A 21,806-nucleotide genomic window follows, 5' to 3' on the forward strand; every position below is an offset into this window, starting at 1 on the left:
AGGCTCTGGGCCGGGCACTCACAGTGTTAATATAACACCTCTAATTTTTTCAATAGCCGTGCAAGGCAGGTCTAATCTTTGTTTCTCAGAAGAGGGAATGGAGACCCCCGAAGCCAGTAACGGAGGACACGCAGCTTGGAAATGAGAAGACTGGGCCAGAAACCAATGTTTGTTCCTCTCAGCCACCTCACACCTCCGGGCTGCTTGTACTCCTTGAGCCTCAGTTTCCACATCTGCAAAATAAATAATAAAACCAATATTCCTGCCTCACGGTTGCTGTGGAGCCTGTGGGCACAGCCATTCCTTCGTTTATTGAATTTCTATCGAGCAGCTACAAGATGTCAAACCCGGTTCTAGGCGAGGACAGAACAGAAAACAAGACAAAACTCCTGCTCTCACGGAGTTTACATTCTAGTTGGGGGTGGGGGTGGGGCGCGTGGGAGACAGACCGAGGAAACAAAGGGAAGAAAGATCAGTGGTGAGTGCTATGAAGAAACAGCGTGATGGGATGGATTGAGAGAGGTCAGGGAAGCCCTTTAGAAAGGTGACATTTGCGCTGAGACCCGAATGATCCAAAGGAGGTTGGTGCTGGAAAATTTGGGCTCAGGCTGCCCAGAGAGAGGACAAAGTTTTCAAGGGAGGAAGCAGCTTGTAGGAGATTAAATGAGACAAGCTAAGTGAAAGGCAAGTACGGGTTCGAGATTAATTTAAGGAGATGAGTTCAAGGAGCTTTTATTGTGCGACCAGTGTGTGCCAGCAACTGTACTGGGCAGAGTATTCACAGATGACAAACCCAATTCCAGTCCTCACGGTGCTCGCGATCTCAAAGGTAACAGAAAGCTGATAGTTTCCCAGCTGATAAAATGGAGCGTCTAATTAAGAAGTGAAAAAATTAATTCTTACTCATGTTCTTGCAAATGCGCCCAGCAGGTGCAGAGACGCAGCCGTAGGCGATCACGAGGTGCTCTGCGCAGAGCGCCGGGTTAATTTTCCTTTGGCAGCCACTGAGCCTCTGGCTTCCACCCCTCCTCCCGGCGCCAGGGTGCGCTGTACCGCCTCTTAGCGCTAGCTGGACAGTGCCACCCTCTCCCCTACTTCCCTTCTCGCTGTGCCTCACTTCCGGTGGCTGCCGGAAGCTGGAGCCGCTGCCGCGGGCGCTGGGGGCCGGAGGCATGGCGGGGGCGGGGCCGGGGGAGGCGTGCACGGAGGCGACTGGGGCATCCCTCGCCCCGGCTCTCTGAGCCCGGACCAGACAGGTGAGGACCTCTCGTTTTTGGCCCAGCCTCCAAGCTCGGCAGACCCTCCCCGGCAGGCTCCTCCCCGCGTGACGCTGCGGCCCAGAGGCCCCGCGGCGGCCCCCGCCCGCCCTCTGTCAGAACTCTCTTCCCAGGGAGGCCCCGCCCCGGGCTTTTCTTTCCGGGGGCGCCCCCTTGGGCATGTGTGCCCGCCCCTTGGCATTCCCTTCTCGTTGTGGAGGCCGTCACAAGGAATTGAGGGACTGGGCACCTTTCCCCATGGCGAAACCGAGACCCAGCAAGGGAAAAGGACTTAGGCCCACACAGTGAGTTAGTGGCCCGATTCGGTCCAGGCTTTCTTACCTCTTCGGTTCCATAACGTACCAGACGCCTGCTGTGTGCCAGCCTCAGTGCTAGGCTCTGAGACTACCGGATGACCAAAGTAGACCTGGTTACTTCCTGTCTGGAGAGTACAGTTTAGCCGGGAGTCAAACATTAAACACATAACCGTACAAGTGAAAGTATAAATGCAAATTGCTGCAATTACTATGAAGAAGACAAGAAATAACAGGGAAACTTCCGGAAGGAGATGACAGAGATGACACTTAGGCTGCAACTTGAGAAGTTGTGGCAAGGGCCAGGGGAAATACATTCCAGGCAGAGGGAATAGCTCCTGTGGATGCCTGAGTTGGCAAAGAACTTGGCATAAGGCAAGTTCAGAGCTCAAGAATGGAGGTTTTGCTGTGTGTCAGACACTGTGTTTGTGTTCTGGTCCTTGGGAGCTTCCATGTAGTTAGGGCCATAGACATGGGTAAAATTCAGAGGCAGAGATGCAAGCATCATAAGTGCAATGAAGGAGAAGTAGGGTTAGTATATTGGGATTTTTATCTAATAGAGAGGTGAAGGGAGACTTCCCTGAGAAAGTGATGATTAAACTGATACTAGAAATAGAAGTTAACTCAGTAGAGTTAACTTCTGTAAAGGGCCTGATAGTAAATATTTTAGACTTGTGGGCCATGTGGTCTTTGTCTCAACTACTCAACTCTGCCTGTGTAGGGCAAAGCCAGCTATAGGCAATAGGTAAATTAATGGGTGAGGCTGTGTTCAGTGAAACTTTATTCACCAAAACAGGGAGGTGGGCTAGATTTGGCCTGAGGGCAATAGCTTGCAGACTTTTGCTCTAGTCTAGATCAGCATACATTTTATATCCATACCCAGTCCATATATAATTGAAACAAATGTTTTACAAAATAAGGTTTACCATTACTATATGTGATAGTTTGATATTTTCTGTTTTATTGTATTTCATGTCAGCAAGAATATGCTCTAGTTTTGATTTCAAGGCCCTGTTAATAAGGTGTGACTAGCAGCAGTTTGCGAAACTTGGTCTGCTCAGTCATAGAAGTCTGCACATTTTTAACTGGAGTAGATATTATATATACTTATATAAGACATTTGAAATTATTTTAGGAGACAGAATGTAAGTAAATAACTTCATTATTTATATGTTTTTATTTCTAAAATACATTTTGGATCCAGTCATTTCTGTTTTGCAGTTTTTTCTGGGCTTCTCTTTTATCACTCACTCCATGCTTCCTGTGTTCTAACCACTTGGAATTATTTTGTTTCCCAGTTGTGCCATGCCATGCTCTTTTCAAGTGTGTTTTTAGGCATCTTTTTACTTTGCCCAGTGAATTCTTTATCCTTCAAGGCCCATGTCAAATGTTGCTCCATTCATTCAGCATGCATATGAAGACTTCCTGTCCCTTGTCCTAAGTGCTGGGGATACAGCAAGGAATTAGACAAGCTCCCTGCTCTCTGGCATGGAGGGACAGATAATAAAAAGGTAAACAAATAGGATAATTTCAGAAAGTGATGAAGGCCTTGAATAAAATAAAATAGGATGAAATGCTAGATTTATGTGGATGGATGTGAGGTAGTCAGGAAAACTTCTGAAGAGTGACTATTTTGGCTGCCACTTATAGGATGAAACAGGCAGCTCTGTCAGCACTTAAAAAATATTCTACTTCCTTTTGGCCTCCATGGTTTCTGATGAGAAATCTACAGACATTTCAGTTGTTATTCCACTTTAGGAAATGCGTTATTCTTAACTGGTTGCTTTTGAGATTTTTACTTTGTCTTTTAGTTTTTCCCAGTTTAACTATGATGTGTCTGGGTGTAGATTTCTTTGGGTTTTTCATAGATTGGGGGGGGGTGTCTCTGAACCTCTTGAATCTGGGGTTTATGTCTTGAAGTTTTCAGCCATCATTTCTTCAATTTTTTTTTTTAAGCATTATAGTCTTTCTGGAACTTTCATGACAAGGGTGTGTCTTAGACTTTTTTATGTTTCCTAGAACCCTGAGGCTCTGTTCACTTTTTTAAATCTTTTTTTCTCTTTTGTTCAGATTGCATAATCCCTATTGATCTGTCATTAAGGTGACTTTTTCTTTCTTCTGTTGACTCCATTCTGCTCTTGAGTCCATCCAGTTAGTTTTTTTATTCTGGTTATTGGTTTTTAGCTCTAAACTTTCTATCTGGTTCTTTAAAAAAACAAATCTTCTCTTTCTTTGCTGAGGCTTTCTGTCATGACCTCGAGTGATCCTCCTGCCTCAGCCTCCCAGAGTGCTGGGATTACAGGTGTGAGCCAATGCGCCTGTGTGCCTGGCCTAAATTTTTTTTAATTTTATAGGTAGAGTTTTACTCTGTCACCTAGCCCAGAGTACAACTGCACGATTGTAGCTCACTGCGGCCTTGAACTCCTGTGTTTAATCATTCCTCCCATCTCAGCCTCCTGAGTAGCTGAGACTACAGATGTGAGCCACTACATCTGGCTAATTTTTAAATGTTTTGTAGAGATAGAGTCTTGCTATGTTGCCCAGGCTGGTCTTGAACTCCTCGCCTCAAGCAGTCCTCCTGCCTCGGCTTCCCAAAGGGCTGGGATTACAGGTACAAGCCACTATGTCTGGCTCTTTCCTTTTTAAGGCTGAATAATATTCCATTGGGTATATATGTAGCACATTTTGTTTATCCATTCATCCATTGATGGACATTTGAGTTGCTTCCATCTCTTGGCTACTGTGAATAGTGCTGATGTGAACATGGGCGTGTAAATATCTCTTCAAGATCTTGCTTTCAGTTATTTTGGATTTATATCCATAAGTGGTATTGTTGGATCATATGGTAGTTTTAATTTTTTGAGGACCCTTCCTGGTGTTTTCCATAGCAGTTACACCATTATACAATCCCACCAACAATGCACAAGGGTTCCAGTTTCTCTACAAGCTCAACATCATTTGTTATTTTCAGTTTTTTTGATAGTAGTCATCCTAATGGATGTGAGGGGATGTCTCACTGTGGTTTTTATTTGTATTTCTCTGATGAGTAGTGATGTTAAGCATCTTTTCATATGGTTGCTGGCCATTTGTATATCTTTTTTTTTTTTTTTTTTTTTTTGAGGCAGAGTCTCACTCCGTTGCCTGGGCTAGAATGCTGTGGCGTCAGCCTAGCTCACAACAACCTCAAACTCCTGGGCTCAAGAGATCCTATTGCCTCAGCCTCCCAAGTAGCTGGGACTACAGGCATGCACCACCATGCCCGGCTCATTTTTTCTATATATATTAGTTGGCCAATTAATTTCTTTCTATTTATAGTAGAGACAGGGTCTCGCTCTTGCTCAGGTTGGTTTCGAACTCCTGAACTCAAACGATCCTCCCGCCTCGGCCTCCCAGAGAGCTAGGATTACGGGCGTGAGCCACCGTGCCCAGCCCATTTGTATATCTTGTTTGGAGAGATGTCTATTGAAGTACTTTGACCATTTTTAGATTGGGCTGTATGATTTTTTTTATTGTTGAATTATAGGAGTTCTTTATATATTCTGAATATTAACCGTTTCTCCAGTATATGATTTGCAAATATTTTTTCACATTCTGTAGGAAGCCTTTTACTCTGTTGATTGTGTCCGTTGATGCACAGAAATTTTTAAGTGTGATGTATTCCCATTTATCCATTTTTGCTTTTGTTGCCTGTGTTTTTGGTGTCCTATCCAAGAAATCATTGCCAAGTTTGATGTCATAAAGCTTCTCCCTTATGTTGTTTTCTAGGAATCTTATAGGTCTTATGTTTAGCTCCTGAATCTGTCCTTAGTTAATTTCTGTATATAGTGTAAGATAAGCGTTCAACTTCCTTCTTTTATATGTGGATATCCAGTTTTCTCAATGCCATTTGTTGAAGAGACTGCCCTTTCCCAATTGAGTAGTATTGGTACCTTGTGGAAGATCACTTAACCATATGTGCAAGAGTTTATTTCTGGGCTCTCTATTTCATTGATCTATGTCTGTCTTTATGCCAGTATATACTTTTTTGATTACTATGGCTTTGTAATATGTTTTGAAATTAGGAAGTCTGAGTGTTCCAATGTTTTTCCTTTTCCAAATTGGGTTATTTGGGGTCCCATGAGAGTCTTTATGAATTTTGGGATGATTTTTCTATTTTGCCAAAAATACCATTGAGATTTTGATAGGGATTGCATTGACTCTGTAGATTGTTTTGGGTAATATGAACCTTAACAGCCCATTAAATATTTTTGTTTGAGTGAATGCACATTAAATGTGATTCTTGTATTATTCATATTTGATGAAGTTATGGGTTTATTCTGTTGAACATTCCTAATAGCTGAGAATACTTGGAAGGTATTACTAGTGAACGAGGTCCTTCCCTTAAACCTGTTTCTAGACTTAGGAATGTCAGGACCACTTCCTGACTATAATCTGGGAAAGAGAATGCCAGTCACTATCACCTGGAGCTTTCCTAAACTTAGGATATAAGAAGGAAAATTTGTTTGACTTGTATATTTATGTTTTGGTGAATTTTGTTTCATTTTCTTAACTTCTACTTTTCCATGCAGAGATGTGATAATGGACCATTATGTTTCTACCATCAAGCCTCGAAGAATCCAGAACCAAAATGTGATTCACCGCTTGGAACGCCGGCGGATCAGTTCAGGCAAGGCAGGTACCCATTGGCACCAGGTTCGAGTGTTCCACCAGAATGTCTTCCCCAACTTCACAGTTGTCAACGTTGAAAAGCCACCTTGTTTCTTGCGCAAATTCTCACCTGATGGACGGTACTTTATTGCTTTTTCTTCAGACCAGACATCTCTTGAAATCTATGAGTACCAGGGCTGTCAGGCAGCAGAGGACCTACTGCAGGGATATGAGGGGGAGATCCTGTCCAATGGCAATGACCAGCGGTCAGTCAACGTCCGGGGCCGGCTCTTTGAACGGTTTTTTGTCTTGCTACACATTACCAATGTAGCAGCCAATGGTGAGCACCTGAACCGGGAGTGCAGCCTCTTCACTGATGACTGCCGGTGTGTCATCGTGGGCTCAGCTGCCTACCTCCCAGATGAGCCTCACCCTCCTTTTTATGAGGTATATCGGAACAGTGAATCAGTGACCCCTAACCCACGGTCCCCTTTAGAGGACTATTCCCTCCACATCATTGACCTTCACACTGGCCGCTTATGTGATACACGCACATTCAAGTGTGATAAAGTGGTTCTGTCACACAACCAAGGGCTCTACTTGTACAAAAACATCCTGGCCATCTTGTCAGTGCAGCAGCAGACCATCCATGTCTTCCAGGTAACTCCTGAAGGCACTTTCATTGATGTGCGGACCATTGGACGCTTCTGCTATGAGGATGACCTGCTCACTGTGTCAGCCGTTTTCCCTGAGGTACAGCGGGACAGTCAGACAGGCATGGCCAATCCTTTTCGGGATCCTTTCATCAACTCACTCAAGCACCGGCTCCTGGTATACTTGTGGCGCCGTGCAGAACAGGATGGTAGTGCAATGGCTAAGAGGCGCTTCTTCCAGTATTTTGACCAACTGCGGCAGCTGCGCATGTGGAAAATGCAACTTCTGGATGAAAACCATCTGTTTATCAAGTATACTAGTGAGGATGTAGTAACACTACGGGTCACAGATCCATCACAGGTATGAGCTGAACTCTCCTGCCATTTTCCCTTCCAGTCTCCGTGGCAGAATGGGAAGGTCTCTCTGTTTGCCTATAGCCGAACCCTCAGAAATACACATTTTATGTAGTCTGAATTGCTATCCTAGGGCTCAAACTTAAAATCAGCTCTGTTTTCCTCTGGCCATATGTATTCATCTGGACATGTGGAAGCTAAATATGAAGATATTGACTGGTAGACAATCAACTCTGTGTCTAGTATCCTAGTTCTTCTACAGAGTATTTTTAGTACTCTTGAGATAGAAGCTCAAATGTTACACAAGGTCTAGATTTGGACTACCTATGGGTAATCCTCCCTTGATTTTGTAAGGCTGTGCTTATTGGCCTGGCTGCTGTAGTTCTGGCAATGAGAATGAGCACACCATACAAAAAAGAAAATCTTCTAAAAAATCTAACTTCACTTTCCTACTTAAATGGTTAATGTCAATGTACTTTTCCACAGAGTCCTATTTGTAAGGTATCTAAGAGGTTAAGTTCATTTGAGGGAGTTTTTTGCTTTGTCCTGACCTTTCCCACGTGCTGGGACATGAGTTGTAGAGCAGTGAAAAGATCAAAAGAAAGCCAAAACTTATGATCCACCAGGAGAATCATCAAGACTGTGGGTCCTAACGGTTATTTGGTTTGGGTGAAAGATGTTGGTAGGGGGAAGAGGCATTTCTCAGAAGGGGATAAGGCGATGTAAAGAGCACAGAAACCGCTAAGATTCTTGGGTTGAAACACCACGTTGAAATTCAGGGTAATTTGGGCATTTGTCTTTGAGAAACTCTCCACTTTGGTGTTGAGCAAATAAGAGACCTACCTTTTATATCTTTGCTCCTGCATTCTCCTGTTTCTAGGTTGTTTCCTTAGATACTAGTTTGGAAATTCAGAACAGCCAGCAAACCAGTAAGCCATGAAGTCAGCTGACTTTGATATCTTATTGACTTGCAGCTGATTCTGCCATTAACAAATATCATACAGGGCATTGTTTTCCTAAGACCTCACAAGCCACCTGTGGCAAAATATCTCCTAATATCTTCTCAAGCATAGTTTGTGTATTCTTATTTTTTTTTTTTGAGACAGAGTCTCGCTTTGTTGTCCAGGCTAGAGTGAGTGCTGTGGCGTCAACCTCACACTCCTGGGCTTGAGCGATCCTCCTGCCTCAGCCTCCCAAGTAGCTGGGACTACAGGCATGTGCCACCATACCCAGCTAATTTTTTTTTATATATATATATCAGTTGGCCAATTACTTTCTTTCTATTTATAGTAGAGACAGGGTCTCGCTCTTGCTCAGGCTGGTTTTGAACTCCTGACCTTGAGCAATCCGCCTGCCTCGGCCTCCCAGAGAGCTAGGATTACAGGCGTGAGCCACCGCGCCCGGCTGTGTGTATTCTTTTAAAAAAAAAAAAAAAAAAGGGAGTAATATGGTTGGAGTTAATTTTTTTCTGGATACTTTTCCTTCCCGATCAGTGAAGTCATCCATTGAGGCATCGTAGGTGAGCATCTAGTTCATCTTATGTGTCATGAGAGATTGGTGGTGAAGTCCTTGACTTCTCTACTGTCTTGTTCTTTATTTCCCAGTCTGCTCTGGAGGCAAGGCTAGCAAATGTTTGTGTAATTATATATTCATAAAATTATGAAACATCCTGGTGAAGCCCTGATATAATCAAAGTGTTGTCCAAGTGTATAGAAAAGGCGTGAGTCAATCTTTTATTTAGGTTTGAGCTATAATTAATTTTTTTATTTTGGAGGGAATAAGTTACCTATGATTGCTGCATTTGAGATTATCCTTTTTTCCTTTGCAAAAAGGTGACCTATTTTTTTCTGGTAGCTATAATAAGTTGTAGCTAGAAACATTACTAGGGCTCTATCCCTTGCTTACAGAATTGGTAACTCAAAACCCAATCTGTCTGCCCTAGTTGTCCTCCTTATTCCTCCCCCAGTTTAATTTGATAGGTTCCAATAAAGTTAATGAGTAAAAAGTGCATCCAAACACAAAGCCTTGGTAATATTAAGGGTATTATTCTTAGGTTACCTTCCAGCCTCTTTAATTTACAGCCAAATTTAATTTCCAGGTGACCACAAAAGCCATGTAATATAAGCTCTAGGAAGGACTAATTACTAGTATGACTGGTGGGCCAAATGGCTCCAGAAAGTGGTAATGGAGATTTAAACTCAATTATAAGAGGCTGAAATGCTAATCATGGTGTCCTGTAAACTTCTAGAGTCCTGTTAGAAGCTTTGCAGGTTAATTCACACTGCTATATTCACTATGACAAAAACTAGAAGTTCCTGGAGCTTCCTTGTTAGGCAGAGCAGAACCCTGGAGGTTTAAAGGAAGAGGGCTAGTCACCTAGGGGCCCATTCAGAAAAAGCAGTAACTCTGCCACCTATGGCATTTGAATGCTTTTCAGGTTACCCCTCTGATCTTAATTGTTACAAATCTCAAATGTATTTTACAGATGCTTTTGGCTGCAAGAACACTTATGAAGAAAGAAATGGAAAAATGCCTCTCTGATTTTTCATTTGTTCAGCAGCAGTACCCTGCCTAGATACAACTAGCTTGGGCAGTTTTAGAACACAATGTACTTAAGGTGTCTCTCTGCATGTTAGAAATATTAAGAAGGAAAAATAAATGCCCCAAATTAAACTTTCAGCTGTACACATACAAGAGAAAAGAATTTGCCAACAGGCAGCCCCAGGCTGCAAATCACTTTCTCAGCAGGAAAGAAAATTAAATCTGGCTTTTTAAAAAAATGTTTTTTTTATCTCAGGGTGGGGTTAGGGAGCAAGTAGGGAATAAATACTTGGAAGGAAAAATATTGAATTTTCACAGTTTGAAATGAAAATTGAAAACCTTTTTGTACATATATGCTGGCCAACTCAGTAATGCTAGCAGCACAAATACAGTAGGAAATCTGGCAAGATTGAGGCTCTTAATTAATAAATCCCACTGATGCTTCCTCCTTTACCAGAAACACTCGGAGCCATATTTCCACCTGGGTGTTACAGCTGAGGTGTTTGCTTGTTTTATTTGGGTGCCTTGATTTTTCAGCCAAGTGATAAGTCTCCTAGGCATGGCATTATGCTTAACTGTCCCATAGCAGTCTCTCTTCTTCTGCAGGCATCTTTCTTTGTGGTGTACAATATGGTGACAACAGAGGTGATTGCTGTGTTTGAGAATACATCAGATGAGCTTTTGGAGCTCTTTGAGAACTTCTGTGACCTCTTCCGTAATGCTACCCTGCACAGTGAAGTCCAGTTTCCCTGCTCAGCTTCTAGCAACAATTTTGCAAGGCAGATCCAGCGCCGGTAAGCTGTTCTACCTGGTTCAAAAGGCTTTATTTTTCTTTAGAAAAATTGATGTTAGGCCCATAGCTGTTTCTTCCAGGAAAGCTTCCCTTATTCTCTCTGTGCACCTGGTCTTGGTTTAGTCTGCCTGTTGTAACCCCTTGAGTCATCCCGAACTTCTCCTTTCTGTCTCTCAGCATCTGTATAATTATTTGTGCACTGTCTGTGATTCTTCCTGTACATGAATCATTGTATGTGACTGTATGTGAGCTACAAAAAGGTAAAGACTGTGTTTTTATTTATTGTTATATCTTCAGAAGTGTACTGTCAAGCCCTTAAATATTTGTTGAGTGCTTTATTAAGGAAATTATTTTAGAACTTTTGGTTAAAAAGTGGTCTGTTGAACACATGCATTTGTTTCTGCTCCACCTCCCAACCCTACTAAAATGATAATAAAGGAATAAGAGTTTTAAACCCGTAAGAACAAAGAAAATGGGAGAGGAGACAATTGGAGACAGGATATATCAACAGAGTTTTAGGAGCTGAAAAGCCAGTGCATGAGTTGACTTAACATACCTCAGAGAGTAAAAACTTACAGTTGCAGAGTTTAATCATCAAGAAACAAGCCTGCCTTACACCAGAGAACTCTGGAAAAGGTCAGGACATTGGAGGCTCTAGGTACCTCTGAAAGTACCTGTGAGGTAGGCTGACATCAGGAGGATTGGTGAAGTTCTTAAAAGGAGCAGCCAGACCTTCCAGATCCCTTCCTTAGGCCTACATAGCCCAATTACTGTGTCTTTCTCCACCTCCACAAAAGTCTGGAAGTTTATTCTCTGGACAAATTGAACCAGAAAATCTCTGGTCTCAGGTTCATGAGGTATATCTAAGAGTAGGGAATGAGACATGTCATGCTAAAAACAGCAATTAGGTGAAAGTTGACATACTGAAGGGTAAAACTCCTGTCTCCCTTCCCAGATGTGGCATCTAGACTTATCTTCCCCAGGCTGGAGATTAGAGATCCTTCCCCATGGAAACTGACCAACCCAAAGAAGAGACTTACAGATATTGACACTTGGAATGCCCTCACAAAACACTTAGATCATCCTACACCAAGGCCCTCGTATGAACTAGAGCTTCTAATAATTATCTTAACACATTATTATGTAATGAATGGTTCCTTCGGACCAAGAGCCCAAGCTAAATCTTACTCTAGTCAGACAGTATCTCATCAGATTTCACATATCTAAATTGTTCCCCTTACCTTAGCCAATAATGGAAAATAGCTGTTTTAAGTCCCAAGACAGATCAGACTACAGTGAGTGGATGAATAAGAACAGGCATTACTGCCACTGGGAAAAACATGCAAAGTAGATATCTTAATGCAGTGGCATCGTATTTCTATAAAGGACAGTACTACTCAATTGGAAATAGATGGATAGTTATTTCAGATGGCTGGCTTACCTTTTCCTTTTTCTCTGGTTCACACAAATTTTCTGCCTTATTAGCCTCTCTATTCATTATAGAAGGAATTTTAGATGCAGAACATGGATCAGCATTTGCTTTTTTCATTTTGGAATGAATTTTCTTCTTTTAAAATTAACTCTAAAATTAAGCAGATCATTAACCAATAGCAAAAGATGGGTACACTCAGTCAAAACCTCAAAGAAGTCACTGGAAGGCAAGTTCCATGAGGGCTGGGATTTTGGTCTATTATAATATATTCACTGCAGTATCTACAACACCAAGGCCAGTGTCTGTCATGTGAGAGGAGCTCATTAGGTATTTCTTGAATAAGTGAAGTTATCCAGAAATTTAGAGGAAATTGTGTTTTCAAAAAATTATTTTGGAATGCATCTGGAATTAAGCAAAATTGCTAAAAGTCTTAGGAGGAGAAAATAAGAATTGGGAAAGCTTATATATTCCTGCTCAGTGATCTTCAAAATTTTATTTCATACCATCAAAAGATTTTGAAAAACTGTATATATTCTCACATATTTTTAATTTGATCTCTGAATTTTTTTTTACTATTACTACTAAATTTAAGTGTTGTAGAGGATACTACTTTCTTTCTTTCTTTTTCCTTTTTTTTTTTTTTTTTTTTGGAGACACAGTCTTACTTGGTTGCCCCAGCTAGAGTGCAGTGGCATCATCGTAGCTCACTGTAACCTCAAACTCTTGGGCTCCAGTGATCCCCCTGCCTCAGCCTCTGCAGTAGCTTGGACTATAGGTGAGAGCCTTTGCATCTGCCTAATTTTTTTATTTTTAGTAGAGATGGGAGTCTCGCCTTTGCTCAGGCTGGTCTTAAACTCCTGAGCTCAAGTGGTCCTCCCACCTTGGCCTCTCAGAGTACTAGGATTATAGGTGTGAGTCACCCCACCTGGCCTAGGATGCTATTTTCAATGTATATTAAACATTGACATTTAAAAATAACACTATTATAACACTCTTTTAAATATAGCCAGAGGAATCTAAGTACCATAGTAATTGGTATTCAAATATTTGATATAAAAAGTTCAGAGCAAATTATTTACTGTGGGAAATAATGTTAGAAATTTTACATTGTTTCTTCTTATTCTCAAATTCATATATCTATTCCATTTCCCTTATAGAATTATATCTTAATGTAGTATATTTTGTTAACATACTTTATCATACTTTGCTTTGAAAATATAATGTACATATAAATTGAAATTATTTTTTATTTCTTATGAATACATGTCTCTAAATGCAAAATTTTGTAATAACCTTTTCCCAATAATCTTTTGGTAAAAAATGAAAACAAATGAGTCCCTCATGAGTTAGAATAAATGTTTAAGGAAAACAACAGATACCAAAGATCATGAGTCATTTAATGAAAGCCTTTATCCTAAAAGATAGAGACCAAAACAAACAGAATAAGGAGTAAAGATTCAGGAAACAGTATTACATTAACTGAAACAATTGCAGGTATAAAAACAGGGACATTGCTAGAACGAGAAGCTCTTGGAAATTTAAAATTTGTTAGATATAGTTGAGGAACTCTCCAAGAAGTAGAATGAAAAGATAAGAGAAGGGAAATGGGAGTGAAACAATTTTTTTAAAAAAATTAGAGGATCTACCCAGAGGGTCCAATGTCTGGCTAATTCCTGAAGGAGCGATAGAGAAAATGAAGGGGAAGAAATAATGGGATAGTTGTCCAGTACCGAAGGACATAAATTTCCATATTGGCGGGACCTGCTGATGGTGTTTTAGAGCTGACAGTTAAACTTTCAGGAATTTTGTAAGCTAATTATTAAACAGTCATTATTAAAAATTAATTATTTACTAATTATTTCTTATTTATTTTACTACATATGCTTTTGTGGTTGTTTGTATCTATTTTATCTATATGGTGTTAATGATGTGCTATTGCTCATCTCTTGAAAAATCTGTGTTCAATGATGTCACATTGGTACCTTGAAATTGGCCACAGCAGGAAGATTTACACCATAGAAATTGGCAAGCACTACAAATCATGGCTTTATTTTCCCCAGAGAAAAATTAAACCTTTACCAACACAGTACTGGATCCATCAAGTACCCCATACAGTCAATGAAACAAGACCCCACTGAGGCATGTCATTATGAAATTTTGGAACACTGGGATAAAGAGAAAATTACAAAAACTTTCAGAAAGAACATACATTTCACATGTTAAAAAGTCATTAGAATGACATTGGACTTATCATTAACAACACTGAAAGTTTGAAGCCATTAAAATCATGCCCTCAGAATTCTATGAATAAGGTGATTTCTGGGCTGGGCGTGGTGGCTCATGCCTGTAATCCTAGCTCTCTGGGATGCCGAGGTGGGAGGATCGCTCAAGGTCAGGAGTTTGAGACCAGCCTGAGCAAGAGCGAGACTAAAAATAGAAATAAATTAATTGGCCAACTAAAAATATACAGAAAAAATTAGCCGGGCATAGTGGTGCATGCCTGTAGACCCAGCTACTGAGAAAGCTGAGGCAGAAGGATCTCTTGAGCCCAGGAGTTTGAGGTTGCTGTGAGCTAGGCTGATGCCACGGCACTCTAGCCCAGGCAACAGAGTGAGACTCTGTATCGAAAAAAAAAAGTGCTTTCTGATCTAGAATTCTATATCCAAATAATAGGGTAGAACAAAGAGGTTTTCAGACCTGTAAAGTCTCAAAAATTACCTCCCATATACTTTTTCTAAGGAAGCCTCTGCAAGATATACTATACCAATAGAATGATATGCAGGAAATAGAGTCTGAGTCTGAGAGAGGCAAAGAGAATTCTAAGGTTGATGGTAAAGCAAATTTGCAGAATGATGGTTGTCTACCAGTTAGAGGAGATGGAAGCAGGAGAGTGGAGGGATGTGTCCAAGGGAAAAATTAAATTGTTAGGAATGTATAGTGGGTTTGAGTGTATGAAGGAAAGATTGTTTATTCTATTCTAGTAGAGTTGTCAACATAGGTCTCACTGGCAAGACAATATTTGAGCAAAGCTTTTGAAGGAGGTCAGGGAGCAAGTCATGTGGGTAATGGGAGGAAGAATATACTGAGCAAAAGGAACAGCAAATCTGGAGGCCCTGAGGTGGGTCTGATGCATTTCAGGGACACCAAGAAGGACAGGGTAGATGGATTGGCATGAGTAAGGGACAGAGTAGTTGGACATAGAGTCAGAGACCAGACCTGGGGGGCCAGATGCATAGGGCCATTCTACAGCTTTGGTTTTACCTGTAGATGAGATAGATTGTGTAGTGTTTGAACAGACGAATGGTGTAGTCTCACTTATGTTTCAACAGAATCTGGCTGCTGTGTTAAGCGTAAGCTATAAGGGGTAGAGTGGAAGCAGAGACACCAGTTAAGAGACTGTTGTAGTGATCCAATAAATAAAACTATGGCGTTCTGTTTCCTGCCACTAGGATTTAGGTTCTTTTTTTTTTCTTTTTAACTGATGTATCCTAAACACCTAGAAGAGTGCCTGGCACATACCAGGTCGCCTGTAATTATTTGTTGATTAACAATGGTGACTTGGAGAGCAAAGTGGATTGGGGGTAGTAAGTAATTGTATTCTCAATGTATTTTGAAGGTAAAGCCCACAAGTTAGGGAGGATGGGAATATGGGCTGTGAAAGAACAAAGTCAAAGATGATTCTAACATTTATGGCTTGATGAACTTGCAAGAGAGAGTCACCATTAAACGGTGACAGTGAACCTGTGAGTGGTACAGGTTCAGGAGAGAAGATCAGAAGTTGTATGAGCAGAGACATCTAGTACTTTCTTAAAGAGTAGGGAGTGTTATCTGTGCCAGAGCTTCCTGACAGGTCAAGTAAGATGAGAACTGATAATTAACTATTAGAGTTAGCAACATGGAGATCATTGGTGACTTGACAAGAGTAGATTCAGTGAGACAGTGGAGGTGAAAGCATGTTTGGGGTAGGTTTACAAAAGAATGGGAGGAGAAAAGTTGGATAGTATGAAAAAGTGTTTTTGTGGAGTTTTGTTGTAAAGGGGAGCTGAAAAGTGGTGCATTAGCTGGAGGGGCAAGTGGTTTTAAATTTTTATTTCTGTTATTTTTTAAATGGGAAGAAAAATGGTATGTTTGAATGCAGATGGTACTGATCTGGTAGAGAAGAGGGAAGCAGTTTAGAAAAGTAGGGGAAGAACTGCTATGTATATGAGGGGGGATGGGATCCATTGCACAGGTGGAGGGCTTGGCCTTACACAGGAGCACAGATAGTTATGTAGGTTCAGATGTTGGACAGGTGTGCTGATGGGAGCTTTAAAACATTCTCTTCTCCTTGCTTCTATTTTTCAGTAACAAAGCAAGCAGTGCCATTAGCTGAGAGTGAGCATGGAGTAGGGGCATGAAATAGCCATGGAAGAGAGTGGGAGTCTGGCAGGTCTATGGAAATGTAGCATGATCACCCTACAACATTAGGGCCCACATGAAGTTCATGGTTATAAATTTAAAGTGAGCATTGTTGTATGGTTTTTCTCCAGCCTTGGAGAAAACCAAATGGATACAGGCATGGAATAGGAGAGTTAAGCTTAACTAGACTTATAGTTTTTCAAGTAAGTACCACAAAAGAAGAGAGTTCAGGGTTGTTGAAGATCAATACAATGGAGCAATTTTCATGACTGACTGTAGGAACAAAAGCTGGCTAAGGAAGGAAGAGAGGATTTGATAAAGGTGTGGATGGCAAAAAGTTGGTAGAATCAGTGAACTGTAGGTCCCATGGGGGCTGAAGGGTTGAGATGATTAGAGGGAGTGAGCAGGGAAGATGGGAGAGAAGATGGCTGGAGAATGCATTGGTCTGCTCTGAGATACAGAGGTGTTGCAGGCATGGTAATGGCGAGGTTGAGGGTGTGGCCATGGAGTCAGTTGAGAGAAGTTCGAGAACTAGGAGGCCATGGTGTTAGGATCGTCATGAGAATTTTGAAACCAGCAAGAATTAAGAGAAGCAAAGTTGGATAGAGTGATACTAAGCTAGGAGCTAAAGTGGTGAAGATGTCAGAGGGAGGGACTGCTTCATCTTTTCATCACTGGGGAGTATGGAGAGTGGAGGTGGTGGGTGCTGCAGAGGAAGAGGCACTGCTCCAGCCTGTAGATGGTCACACATACTTTGATTTGTGATCATCCCAAAGCTGTGGGCTAGCCTCTACTGTTTTATGCGGGAAAGCCAGTGAGCCAGGCAGGGTTGTGGATTACGAGGTGGTGCAAGATCTTTGCTGAAAACCAAAGAGTCCAATGAAAGGATCTTTGATTCCAGCTCAAATGAAAGGGAGAAAATAAGGTCTTTTTGGCCCAAAGTTTAATTTTATGATTTACACTAAGGCTGTGAAAACTGTCAAGAGGAGTAATGGAAAAGCAGCATTGATAGCTAGGTTTCCTTCTGGGGGAGCTGAGCAGTGTTCATGTCCATTCAGTACCACTGGTTAACAGTGAAAATAAAAATCAGTCCCAACTAATCAATCTTTCTGGTCTCATGACTGTTAAGAACATTCAGGTTTTTTATTTCATTGGTTTCAGGGATGAGATGTTATATTTTCCCCCCGATCTAAAAAAATTTTATTTATTTCCCCTTAATTGTTAAACCATCTGATATGATTTGATTCAGAGATTTTTAAAAGTACTTACTAATAGTTGACATTCTTTCTAAAAAAGTGAAAAAGAAAAAATCCAAAATGTCATTATACAAGCAACCATTAACATTTTGATGTATCTCTGCTAGTCGTCTTTTTTGTGTAATTTTTTCCTTTGTTTTTAACCATACTATAATATATAGGCAGTATTGTAGTCTACTTCTTTTACTTACCATTATGATAAAAATTTCTCCTATTACCATATAATCTTTGAAAATTCTAGTTTTCCATTAGGTTTTAAACTTTTCCTTCAATGTTTCATTGTCATAAACAATGCTGTATTGAATGTGCACAGAGATTTTTCTGCATGTAGGAATGTTTCCTTAGGGTAAATTTCCAGAAGAATAGAAATACTTGGTCAAAGAGTACTAAATTTAGTATTTGTTACAGTTATCAGAAATAACTGCTCTGTTATTATTTTCAAAGATAAGTCATATATGTGACTCTGTGTGAGTATTCCTCTAGATACTGGTGTTTCTGCAGGAGTATGGAAGCTAGTTCCCAAACTTTATTTAAACAAACTAAAAATGAGTAATTTATCAAAATATTTGGTGGAAGTTAGCTTCTCAAGAAGAATCAGAGAGAGCCTATTTCTGTTCAGGATTCTTTGCTCTTCATAACTAATTCAGTCTGAAGTTATTATTTGGGGAAAGTAAGTTCTTGAACTTTTTCCCCTAGTTGAGCTGTTATCACAAATGAGCAGAAATAATTGTTGTTATACACTAGTTATAGTCATTTTAAACTTGTTTGTAGAGTCTTTTCTAACTTATAATTCATGTTCCCCATTTCTAATTCTGCTTTTAAAGATTATTTGTAGCTAGCTAGACTTGTGATGTGCGAGAGAATTCTGCTTTCATTCAATATCTAGATTTGAATTTTTATTTAGAAAATGAGTTGTTTTTAGACATATGTTAGTTAATTTAAAATCCAAGACAGCTTTGCGTACCCACTAACAAAGCCTTCCTCATTGGTCTTTTGTTTTAGGTTCAAAGACACTATTATAAATGCTAAGTATGGAGGGCATACAGAGGCAGTACGCCGGCTGCTGGGTCAGCTCCCAATCAGTGCTCAGTCTTACAGCGGTAGCCCCTACCTGGATTTGTCTCTCTTCAGCTATGATGACAAGTGGGTGTCCGTCATGGAGCGGCCCAAGACTTGTGGAGATCACCCTATCAGGTACAATGTCACTGCTACAGATATAGACTGCTTAAGGGCTAAAGATGGCCTGCTTTCTCTCTGTTCTTCCTGGGTATCATTTCCTTGTGACTTTCTATTTGTACTCAATGGTTAGACTGAAAGGGCAGGCTATTTCTGTAATGTGGTGAGTGCTTTGATCATTTAGGTACTAGTCTTATAAATTAACTACTCCTACTCTTTGCTTCTCATCAGAACATCTAATTCAGATAAGTGTTGTCCCCTTTTAAAGGTATCCAGAGAAGGAAACTGTACTATTCCATTTAATAATCTAATACCATTCCATAATATTTGTAGTTGAGGCTTTATTATTATGAATATCTAACATAAATTGAGCCCACTGTGGTGGCTCAAGCCTGTAATCCCAGCTACTTACTTGGGAGGCGCAGTGGGGAGGATCGCTTCAGCTGAGGAGTTCGAGGCTGCAGTGAGGTATGATTGTGCCACTGCACTACAGCTGGGAGACAGAGTGAGACTGGTCTCTTAAAAAAACAAAAACAAAAACCCACAAATTATTTTATCCTCCCATGTTACCTAGTAAAAAAGATAGCAGAGACAATTTAGTGAACAGGCAGGTTTAGGGGAAATGCATGCTCCCTCACTTGCAGGAATTTGGTAATGTAGTCTACTGTGTTATTGCTGGAACCTTGAAACTAACCTCTTATAAGCAATCCCTCCCTCACAGAAATCTAGTTGACAGAGCCATCTGTCTCTCCACATCTGGAGCCTGTACTGTTCTGTGTGCTGTAATAGGTACTAGGGAGAGGAACCAGCACCACTGTCAGTAGTGGGATTGACTCAAGGGATTTGTGTTCCTGGAGCTCTAAGCTGCAGCTTAGAAGATCTTTTTCACTTAGAAACAGTGGGAGCTAGGTCTTTATAAGAGATGTATTTCATCATCCAGCTTCATTGTATATTAAATGGGTCTATGTTACATATGCTGTATAATTAATCACCATTCCTTAAATTTCCTTTGGGAAGTTGTAAATTCCAAAAACCAATTAAAGTGTTTTTTTATTGTGTAAAGGTTTTTTGTTTTTTGAGGCAGGATCTCACTCTGTTGCCAGGCTGGAGTTTGGTGGTATGATCATAGCTCACTGCAGCCTCCAACTCCTAGGCTCAAGTGATCTTCCTACCTCAGCTTCCCGAAGTGCTGGGATTATAGGCACGAGCCATTATACCTGGCCTGAAAATTTTAAATATATACAAAAAGTAGAAGAGTATAATGAACCTCCATGTACATATCACCCACTTCAACGGTTATCAGTTCATGGCCAGTCTTTATTCATCTATGTCCACCACCACCACTGCTCCCTCCCTCCCTACCACTGGCCAGATTATTTTGAAAGAAATCCCAGTTATTCTAGCATTTTACCCGTAAGTATTTCTGTATGAATTTCTTTTTTTAATTTAAATTAAAAAATTTTTTTCGAGACAGAGTCTTGCTCTGTTGCCCCAATTAGAGTGCAGTGTCGTCATCATAGCTCACAGCAATCTCAAACTCCTGGGGTCAAGTAATTCTCCTGCTTCAGCCTCCCAAGTAGCTGGGACTACAGACACGTACCACCACACCTGGCTAATTTTTCTAGTTTTAGTAGAGAAGGGGTTATGCTCTTGCTCAGGCTGGTCTCAAACTCCTGAGCTCAAGCCATCCTCCTGCCTTGGGCCTTCCAGAGTGCTGGTATTATAAGCGGGAGCCACCACGCCCAGCCCTGTATGAATTTCTAAAAGATAAGGACTTAAAAAAACAACAACAAAACCTTAATACCATTATCACATCTTAAGAAAATTAACAAAAAATTTTAAGGCCAGCAAATATCTAGTCAGTTTTCACATTCCCCTGTTGTTTTGTAAATATTCTTTTTACAGGTAATTTGTTTGACTCAATCAGATCTAAACAAAGTTCATGCATTACACTTGGTCACTACTCCCTTAAGCCTTTTTTTATTCTATAGGTTCTATTTCCCTCTTTTATTTTCCTTGCAGTGAAACTTTTGAAGAAACCAGGTTGTTTGTCTTCTAGTGTTCTCCACATTCTAGATTTTGCTCACTGTATCCCTCGGGTAGTATTTACCATACTTCTCATTCATTCCCCCAAATTTCCTGTAAACTGGTTGTTAGTTTTAGAGGCTCAAACTACTCACTTTAAATTATAAGCTTGGTGTGTGTTGGGGAGTGTGTGGGGAAGATTAATGCATTTTTTTAACACATAAAAGCATGTGATAGGCCTCATTTGATATGAGTCAAGTAGCACACATTCCTCTCCTTTCTAACTTCCCTACCTTTCTAATTTGAAAAGATGAATGTAAAACAAACTTGGAAATGCCCTTGCCCCTTATTTTTCTTGTAATTCTTATTTATATTTTTAATTTAAAATGAAAAATGGTAAAGATATTAAAGGCATTTGAAGAGAGTATGCTCTTACACCTCTATGGTATATTCTAGTCTACTTCATTTGTCAAACATGTTTATGTTTACACCAGGGGTCCTCAAACCTTTTAAACAGGGGGCCAGTTTACTGTCCCTCAGGTGGTTGGAGGGCCATTGGAGAGGGCGGTGCACATTCCACACATGTGCATTGTGGGCCCAGGACAGTAGGCTGCTAAGCAGGACAGGCAGAGGCAGCAAAAACACTTGGCGGGCCACCTGTGCCGCAGGCCGTTTGGGATGCCTGGTTTACACAGTTGTAATTGTGGTGAACATCATATTTTCTAGACCACCATTTATTTTATAAACGTTTTTCCATCTTGTTACATAGTCCTCACAATTACAGTACTAATGATGGCATGTTATTCCATCAAGTAGATGTGTCATAATTTATTTAACCATTCCTCTGTCACTGAGCATTTATTCTCTTTCTGCATTTTACATTAGAATGAATGCCATAGTTGCCGTCTTTATTCATGTCACCAATTATTTCATTTAAATTAAATTCTGAGGTTTTAAATTC

General features: G+C 40.6%; 1 protein-coding gene across 5 annotated transcripts in view; it reads left to right on the plus strand.

Moving 5' to 3' along the window:
- The first annotated feature begins 1,117 nt into the window (after nt 1-1,117).
- DET1 (DET1 partner of COP1 E3 ubiquitin ligase) overlaps nt 1,118-21,806 on the plus strand; it is a 60,886-nt gene continuing 40,197 nt past the window's right edge. Inside the window, exons 1-4 of one of the 5 annotated variants that reach the window (XM_012788860.3) lie at nt 1,118-1,256; nt 6,139-7,231; nt 10,372-10,559; nt 18,647-18,838. In XM_012788860.3, coding sequence (XP_012644314.1) covers nt 6,149-7,231; nt 10,372-10,559; nt 18,647-18,838 — 1,463 coding nt within the window. In that variant the 5' untranslated portion in view covers nt 1,118-1,256; nt 6,139-6,148. The other 4 variants (XR_012920079.1, XM_012788861.3, XM_012788857.3 and 1 more) reach the window with 4 other exon arrangements.

The sequence above is a fragment of the Microcebus murinus genome, chromosome 7 (genome assembly GCF_040939455.1).
Source record: "Microcebus murinus isolate Inina chromosome 7, M.murinus_Inina_mat1.0, whole genome shotgun sequence".
Classification (NCBI taxonomy): Eukaryota; Metazoa; Chordata; class Mammalia; order Primates; family Cheirogaleidae; genus Microcebus; species Microcebus murinus.